Source organism: Atta cephalotes (genome assembly GCF_000143395.1).
Source record: "Atta cephalotes unplaced genomic scaffold scaffold00002, whole genome shotgun sequence".
NCBI lineage: Eukaryota > Metazoa > Arthropoda > Insecta > Hymenoptera > Formicidae > Atta > Atta cephalotes.
This window is the reverse complement of record NW_012130066.1, coordinates 6,962,858-6,972,102: the sequence shown is the minus strand read 5'-3', so window position 1 is coordinate 6,972,102 and position 9,245 is coordinate 6,962,858. Positions and strand designations below refer to the sequence as shown.

The 9,245-nt window shown below is 33.0% G+C and overlaps 1 protein-coding gene across 1 annotated transcript in view; it reads left to right on the top strand.

Moving 5' to 3' along the window:
• LOC105621211 (sorting nexin-8-like) overlaps positions 1-9,039 on the top strand; it is a 22,807-nt gene extending 13,768 nt beyond the window's left edge. Inside the window, exons 3-9 of the mRNA XM_012202684.1 lie at positions 2,474-2,606; positions 5,195-5,385; positions 5,541-5,658; positions 6,374-6,833; positions 7,333-7,549; positions 7,814-8,002; positions 8,956-9,039. Coding sequence (XP_012058074.1) covers positions 2,474-2,606; positions 5,195-5,385; positions 5,541-5,658; positions 6,374-6,833; positions 7,333-7,549; positions 7,814-8,002; positions 8,956-9,039 — 1,392 coding nt within the window. The remainder of the gene's footprint in view (positions 1-2,473; positions 2,607-5,194; positions 5,386-5,540; positions 5,659-6,373; positions 6,834-7,332; positions 7,550-7,813; positions 8,003-8,955) is intronic.
• Positions 9,040-9,245: the final 206 nt, after the last annotated feature.

Here is a 9,245-nt window from a genome sequence, read left to right as displayed (position 1 = left end):
CTTTCGTCGTTTCGGTTCGTACGTTACTTAACGTACGTACGTCCGGTACGACGACTAGTCTCTAACGTAATAAGTAATTAGTCGTGTCTCTCTCTCTCTCTCTTCTCTCTCTCTCTCTCTCTCTCTCTCTCTCTCTCTCTCTCACCTGTGTTCCATTATAAATCTGTCTACTCGGTATATTAAAGCGATTTTGAGTATATCTCATATATCTGCACACATTTGTATTAAATAAATGATCTTCCTTCGTTTCCTTGCCCTTTTTCCTTTTTTTCTATAAATAAATGGAAAGAACAATTTTGCTGAATTATCTAAAAATTTAGCTAGATACAGATTTAAAAATAATTTTATTGGACCATCGAAATATAACTATGTAGGATATGCTTATGCATAATGAACAATATTACAAAAAGTTTAGACATTTAAATAATTAGCTTGAGCGTCCTACATAATTATTTTTGGTAATCTATATAACAACATTATTTTTAAACTTACATTTATAAGGTAAATTTTAGATACTTTAGCAAATCGTTCTTTCTGTATATGTACATTTTACACAGATCTTCAAGAATCTGGATGTCTTAAAGACATCCAGAAGACATCTTTTGCGTCGTCTTAAGAACATTTACAGTACGTTCCTCGGTATTTGCTAAAGTATGTTGTGGGACACTTTTTTTCTCTTCTCTATTTGAGACTCCTCCCTGTTCCCCGTGAATATTTCCGCTTGTGCTTCTTCTCACCGATGTCTCTGTGTCCCGATTGCCTTCCTCATTATTTGCGAGCTCTATCATATTCTTCCGACGAACACGCACTCATGCATGAATGATTCGTGGCTCGTGCGATGCGAGACGACTCGCCGATTCCCGTTGTTTACTCGCAATTCGCACATGCAGCTAAAATGGGGAATTTATTATTGTCTCAGGCTTTCCTCTTGGCTTGAATTTGATTGGCGATTAAGGTTTAACGACACTCAAGAGAGCAACGAGAAAGCGAGGGTGCTTGCAATGGCATACACAAGACAGCCTGTTCTTTTCGATTGCACTTTCTATGCTCATTTCTTTATTTTTCTCCTGCAAAGCTTTAGTCGTTTCATCATAATCGTACCTCCTTCTTCTGTTCAAAGTATGAACGATATAAAGTCACATATATTTACGCTGATTTAATTTTATTATTATTTATTATTAATGGAAGAAATGCTATTGTATCTTTTATTCTACTATAATTTATTATTAATGCAAGACCTACAATTGTAGAGACACAAACACTAAGTCATGCATTTTTCACATCTCAAATTGTGGGACAATAAAATTATAAAAGAAGAGAAGGGAAGATTTTGTTCTTTATATTTACGCCTCTGAATGCACTTTTGTATTCAGCGTGAGTTCACATGCACTCGCTCGTGTCCGTTCATTGCGGTTTTCTTTGAGTACGTACGGGTGGGCGAGGAGACAAGGGAGAGAATTTACGCTTGCAAGCAGGGGCAATACAACACCGAGAAAAGGAGAGACACATGAATGCATGAGGATGGAAATAGAGGCAGAATGCGGCAAGGTAGAAAAATTCTCGGAATGTAGTTACTTTCATTTATGGCCTAATCCTTAGGCTTCTCTCACAAAGAGTTTACCGTTGTACCGTTACTCGGGCACGAAGTCCACTGTGTAGAAAGAACGGTTTTGCTCAAAGAAAGGTTTTTGCTCAAGTATCTAAAAATTTAACTAGATACAAATCTGAAAATAATGAATATAATTTTGTTGGAATCATCAAAATAATTATATAATTTAAACTGTTTAATAGCACGTTAAAACTTTTTGCAGCATTGTTCATCAGACACTGTTAAATTCATAATGTTAAATTATGTTATATTCAATTTAAATTTAATTTTTCAGTTCTATAGATCACCACTAATCTCATAATATATCACTATTAATTTCACTAAATCAATAGAGAGTTAAATAATTTAGCTTAAGGGAATTAAATTTGATTCAAATTTAGTTTATTATTATTTGTTAAATGTATTAATATTAATGTTGTTTACTTTGAAACTAACACATAGAATTGAATTAATTTAATTACATTCTAATACATGTGGAAGTTAAAAATAATAAAATATTATTTTTTAATTCAAGGCATTGAGTTATTATTGCTCCTTTAATACTTGACAATATGCTTAAGGTTTCCTATATAATTATTTTGATGGTCCAACAAAATTATTTTCAGATTTGTGTGTGTGTGTGTGTGTGTGTGTGTGTGCAATTTAGTTAAAATTTTAAATATTATACAGTAAAATGTATATCGTATATATATATATACGATCGTCGCGCTTTTTTGAGCAGTGTATTTTCCCTTCGTATCATCGCTCCGAACTATTTGTGACTTTTGAGAAATGTTTTATTTATTTCTTTATATCTTTAGCAATAAAAACGAGAATAGATATGCTCGAAATGACTCTTTAAAACGTTCCTCTATTCTTCCTTAGATATGGAAGCTGGTAGACAGCAAGACGGGTTATCTCACGAGAAGCGGATTATACAAGGGTCTCGCTCTCATCGCCTTTGCTCAACAGGGAAAGCAACCGAGCGATAAGTTGCTGGAAAACTCCGAATCCCAAGGTTAGTTTTGATTCTCCGATTTGTTGAAATATCAAGCGCGTAATGGCTCTTGCATATTAGATAGATCACCGATGAATAATCGGTGACGAGCGATATTCAATGAAAGCTTTATTTTTTCGCACGTGACGATGTAAAAGAAAACTTTCATTGAATTCATTCATTTCTCTTCATTCATCGCTCATCGCGTCTAGTTTGTAATAGACATAATCTCTAAAGAATATTAAAGTATTTAATTCAGAGTATGCTTATGTTATTTATTATTTTGTCAATTCTTCTGCCAAAGAAGGTTTTATGAATGAAAATATACTTAAATAATATTTTACGAAACAAATGCAGGTGTAAAAAATTTAAAATTTCAAAAAAATGTGTTTTAAAGAAAGTATTTTTATTAAGAAATTTGTGATTTTTTTTTTTTAAATAAAATAAAGGCTTCGCTTGATTTTTCTCGCTACGATTTTGTGTGAAAAAATTTTAACGATAATTGTGATCGAAGAAATTGTTAAAGCGTATAAGTAATGAACGTGATAAGCCGAGCACGGATAAGAATTTCACATTCATGTTAAACTCGCTTCGGTACTTTTTTTTTACAGTGATTCTCTTACGGTATCTCTTTTATAGCTTAAGTAATTTGCTTCGCAAACAAGAGAAACCATATACATAGTCTTTCGTGCCGTTAACACAGTCCGTATATAGTATGCGATGAAAGTAGGTCTTGAATAAGTCTATTATCAGACAGGTGTTTAAATAATACACAAACGTGCCTCTGTTGCATATCAAGAAACCTGTAGGCGTTACCGGAGTCATTGACCGGCAAAATCATTGCCGTTTTGCTTATCGCTAGAAAGCGAATCATTATCGTGATTCAAGAAAATTACGTTGTAATTTTCCGTTGAAATACCGTTTACACACTGTACTGCGTGTAATGTATATATTTTTGATTGTTAATTGTTAATTTATTTATTATTAGCTAATTTATTTATAAATAATTATTTATTTGTTTAAAAAAATATTTTATTAAAAGAAATAAATTTTAATATTATATATAGATTTGTTCTGTGTATTAATATTATATTTTTTCACATGTTTCTCTATATAAATATAATATATTAATTCTCATTAATATTTCTCCAATATTTATTTGAAAAACGTTCATTTTATAAGAATTGAGTTTTTTATTTTTACTAGAATTCACATTTTTCGAAAAATTCTTGCATTTTTTTGCTCGGTAGAGAATTATAATATAATTGGAATAAGTTTGATATGAAAATATAAGAACCAATTTTGTGATCTGTTCTTGTTTTAAAATCGAGCAATGTGACACTTTTATTATACAGCAGTGAATTATAAATGCACGGAACGAAGGCGGCTTTATGAAAGTCAAGTCGTGAATGGTAAAACTGTGGGAACGTAATAAGCCTGGCTATATACAGCCAAGGTATGTCAGCTCACGGAGTCAGAAGACTCCTTCGTTATCGAGGTTACGACGACGATGATTATTTGCCAAGGTGTAGGAACTACAATACCGCGAGATCTCGTTCGTCTCATAAAATCAAAATAGAACACGTCGGAAAGAATACGAAAAGAGAAGATACGCTCTTCTTTCTTTCTTAAATGAATGTTCAATTTATTACCGTAATTTTGACTTTATCTGTTAGCATCGCGAAAATAGATAGATCTGATTAGGCGAGATCAAAAAAATGAAGGAATTGTTGAATTACTGGATCTAGTAGCGTTTTACATTTATTCACACGCGATAAGAATAAAATAATGAAAAAATATTAGGACACTTGCAGTACTAAGAAAAAGAGGCAAAATGCAAGAATTAAAATGAGAGAAATCAAGATATATTTATGAGATAAAGATAAAATAAATTCTTTTGAAAAAAAGAAATTATGCTTTTTGATCCGTTTTATATATTAAATTTTTGCTTAATTAAATCATGCTTTAATAAATTTTACTTTTGCAAAAAGAGCACAATTAAAATGAGAGGAACAAAAATATTGACGAAGCGAAATAAATATTCCTGAAAAAATATGCTTTTTAATCTGTTTTATTAAATTGTTATTTAAGACTTTATTATATTGTTATTTAATTAAATTAACTTTTAATACTATTAATATTATTTATTATATAGCTAATGTATAATTAAAACGAGAGAAATAACGATATTTGTTACGAGACGAAATAAATATTTCCAAAAGAATGATTTACGATTTTTTATATATTAAATTTTTACTTAATTAAATCTCTTTTAATAAATTTTATTTAAATTGTAGATAGATAAAGTGAAACATATTCCATTTGTGTATTTAATCGTGGATTATGAATATAAAATTAAAGATTTGAAAATACGCGATGAGAGATTAAAGAAGAGCATGAGAGAGCGAAAAAGAGAACATATATCTCGAAGCCCAGAAACGTTCGGTCACCTTGTCATACTTGAGAGGAGCTTAATTCGTTGAACTTAATGTGTATCAATCAAATTCTATTGCTACTAAGTAATTGAGCAACTTTCGTCTCTGTTAAATACGGCCAGTCGGTGATAGTCAGAAAATCGCATCGTTCGCTTGAGAGAATCTTATTCGCAGAATTACCCGTCCCTGCTCTGGGAGATCTGTCGGAAGTGACGCTTCTGGCACAGAGATTATACCGAGGCAATCCCGCAAAGCTGAATCACACGTATTCGGACATCTGTAATCTGGACACTATCGAGGTTAACCTCGTTCCCGAGAAGAAGGGCATCTTCCTCAAGCACGTGGAGTATCAAGTCACCAGCAAGGTATTACCGGCGCTCACATTTCCGTCCGCAGAGACATAAAAGGACGTAGTGCTATTATTTAGATTGCTTTAATAAAACTTTATCTGGATTCTATCGTGGCGAATAAGAGAATTACGCCGTGAGCTCACACGGTTGAATTTCATGTTTTTTTTTAGAGGTTCAATTCTGTGGTCTACAGGCGTTACAATGATTTTGTGTCATTATATGATCTTCTCCTGGCTCGGTTTCCCTACAGATTGATCCCGAAGTTACCACCGAAGAAAATCGTTGGAGGTGAATACTCGTGCTTATACATAATTGAATATAAATTCGATAAAAATTACATAATTTTGTAATTATGAAGAAAAGAACAATTTTGTTGAAGTATCTTAAAAAAACTGGTATCTGAAAATAATTTAGTTGGATTATTAAAATAATTACATAAGATATTCGAGCATAATGAGTATTATGAGTGATGTTGCAAAAAATTTTGATATTCTAGCAATTAGCTTCATCGTTTTATATAATTACTTTGATTATCTAACAAAATTATTTTCAGATCTCTTACAAAATAATATCGACGTTATAATTTCATACTCAGCAATGTAACTATTACGTAAAATATTATATTGCATTTATATTGTTGAATGTGAAATTATAACATTAATATTATGTTACGTTATTATTTACTGGACGTTTTTTATTGAAGTCAGTATTTACTGAATTGTATTTAATATTTTGCACATTTTACTCTCTAAATTCTTTAAAGTGAATCTCATTTTAAGAGTGAAAATTGAGCTAGTCTTGAAAAGAAATGGTTCATTTTTCAATTTTTAAGAGTAAGATTTCACTCTTTAGAGTGAAATTTACTCTAAAAATTTTAGAGAGTAGCCTTTCTTCCTATATAGGAATCTATATATATATATATAAATAATCGCAATGCTACCTGATTGATAACAGGAAATATTCTCAAAGAACCCGTTTTTTTTTATTTCACCCCCCGTTGCAGCGGATTCACAATTTCTCGAAGAAAGACGGCGTTCTCTCTTGCGGTTTCTCACGCTGATCGCTCGTCACCCGGTGGTGAGCGAGGATCCGATTGTGCAGTTCTTTTTCACGTACACCGGTGACGAGACGCAGCACAAGATCCGTGATGTGTTCAGGCGCGTGCCAGACGAATTTGCCACGTCCGAGCTGTCGTCGAGAGCGAAAGAGTTGATGCCGCCCGAAACGTTGACCGAATTCGCGAATAGCCGTGATCAGATACGCATGATACTCCTCGGGATTTCCCGGCTGAAACATATCGCCGATAGTTTGGCGATCAGGTCGCACAATTATGCGGTGGACATGGCCGAGCTGGGCAATCAGTTGAGCACTCTAGCTGCGGAACAACACGGCACTGGTACTTGGGTCACCGGTGGTTCCAGTCTTTGGCAAGACATGAAGAAGGGCTTTCACGTAATCTCAAAGTAAGAGTCCGATACCGATAAGAAAAGTGCGATTTTAGATTTCATGTTATCTTTGTAATGTAATCGTATTTTTTCGTTATAAGAATTAGGTTTCGATAACGAAGGTACTTGAGATTTCACGTTTCTATTGCACAATACATGATCTATGATGAAAATCTTTTTCAGAATTTTTGAATAATTTTATAACCTTTTAGAAAATTTCTTAGATTTTTTAATTGAGACATTTTGCAGAAGAAATCGAGAATAGGCTTTTCTAGAATTTTTACATAGAATATTTCAAAATTTATATACATATATGACAAATTCTAAGAAAAGACATAGACTTCCTTGGTATTTATGTAATTCAATTTGTGTAAAAATTCTGCCGAAGCGAAAAATTTTCACCATACACCATACATCGTTCCCTTCATTTTTGGATTATTTACATATTTTAGAGAGAGAACTTAATTTTTAAGCTTCTGTGATTGCTTTTAACTGTAGAATCAATGTTAAATTTTAGAGAGTTCAACCTGCTGTCAACCAGAGCACTCCAGCAAGCGGTTAGAGAGGAGACTATGGTCTGTGAGAGACTTAATCTCCTGCTTGACATTTTAGTCGCACACAGGATGTTGTGTGAGAGACATGAGCGAGGCGTTAGCGCCGATCATCAACGCGCTCTGTCTACGATGCTATCTCTCAAGAAGCGACAGATGCAAGGCGTTATTCGCGGTACCGATGTACGTGTCTACTTAAGATTTATTAAACAGTAAACCATGTTCACGGATTATAATCGGCGCGGTAATTTTAACCAGCAATCGCATTATCGCAATTGTATAATTATTCGTCGAGTTCGAGGCAATATAATCTGTGAAATCGCAGAGATTCATCATTGTAAAGAATATAAGTGTAACTTCCTGCAGTCTTATGCAATCTGTCATAGTTAACGAACGCGCGATGCATGTTCATTTCATGAAGAGTGCGATTTTGTCGTATATTTATAGGCCGACACTGTTGAGTACCTCGAAAACAAGATGGTCTCCCAGGAATCCGTAATTGCCAATGTCGAGCTGAGGAATTGTTTTTCGCTGCTCTGTCTGCACATGGAGACTCAACTCGTTCATGCGCACCTAGAGATACTTGCCACCGTGCTGCAGAGTCTCGTGAGTGTGCAGATCCGCGGGCATTCTGAGGTAAATATCGCCAGTCCTCGGTACCTCAGATTATTACATTTGTCAACAAAATTATCGCAGAACAACACGGAAAATATCCAAATTTCGTAAACATTGTATAAGCATAACGTGAAAGCATCCGTGAAAAATTGTCGTATTTGAACATTTTTCTAAACAATAATAAAGTCTGCAGTATTTTAAGGAATTTTTTTGTAGATTTTTTTATTTATTCTTCCTCTTCTTGTCATATTTTCAAAAATGAGAATGTGTTATGTCTCCAAAAAATTGCATAATTTGATACACTCTATAACTGGAATAAATTTAGAGTAAGTACTATTATTATTATAAGTACTGTAATGGTACTTATAATTATAATGTTTTTAACCATATCTCAGTAAAATTTTGATATAAATTTTTCTGTTGCGATAATCTTGTTGAGTGTGTATTATTTTATAATATTATCGCATTTATATAACAACGACGTAACTCAGTAAACTAATTTTTCAAAAAATAAGTTTAAAATATTTAAAAATTTTTCATTAAAATTTTTAATGCTGTTGAAATGCAATTTTGTGTAATAACTAATTATAAAGGAATCGAAGTGTTTCTTTATGCTTTCATTCTTTTTCTGCAAGCAATTCGAAATGACAATTTTTTTAATTATGTCGTTGTAGCAAATAAGTATTATATTATTTATTGATTAACGAACATGTTCATTTTGCAAACGAACGCAAACGAACAAAGAGGTCTCGGTGAGTTGTTGCACAATATTCTTTGATATTTACGAAGTTTTCTTTTGTATTTTCTTTTTATCTCTGTAATATAATACATCTCTGTTCTGTTTATTGCGTTATATTGTTTTCTACTACATACTACTACATACTATGCTAAGCAAATATCTTTAGTGCTAGAACACACACGCATACATCATCGGATTTGCGATGGAAATTGCTGATGCAAATGTTTGTTTACAGTTGGCTGAAGTGTGGAAACTAATCGAACCGACGATTACAAAGTGTTTGCCCGAGAAGTTAGCAAGTGGGTCCAATGGAGGATAGCACAGGAGTAGCAAAGTTTCGTATATATCCTGACAGATCATGCGTTGCCAAATAATTGATAATCGAAACTTGTATACAACTCCTAGTAAACATGACTGTTGATGACAATATGCTGAAGACAGGAAGAAGAAAGTGCACAATCTTTAGTCGTTCCAGTGATTACATAGATTCTATATCTATTTACTAGAGATGGGCATTATTTGAAA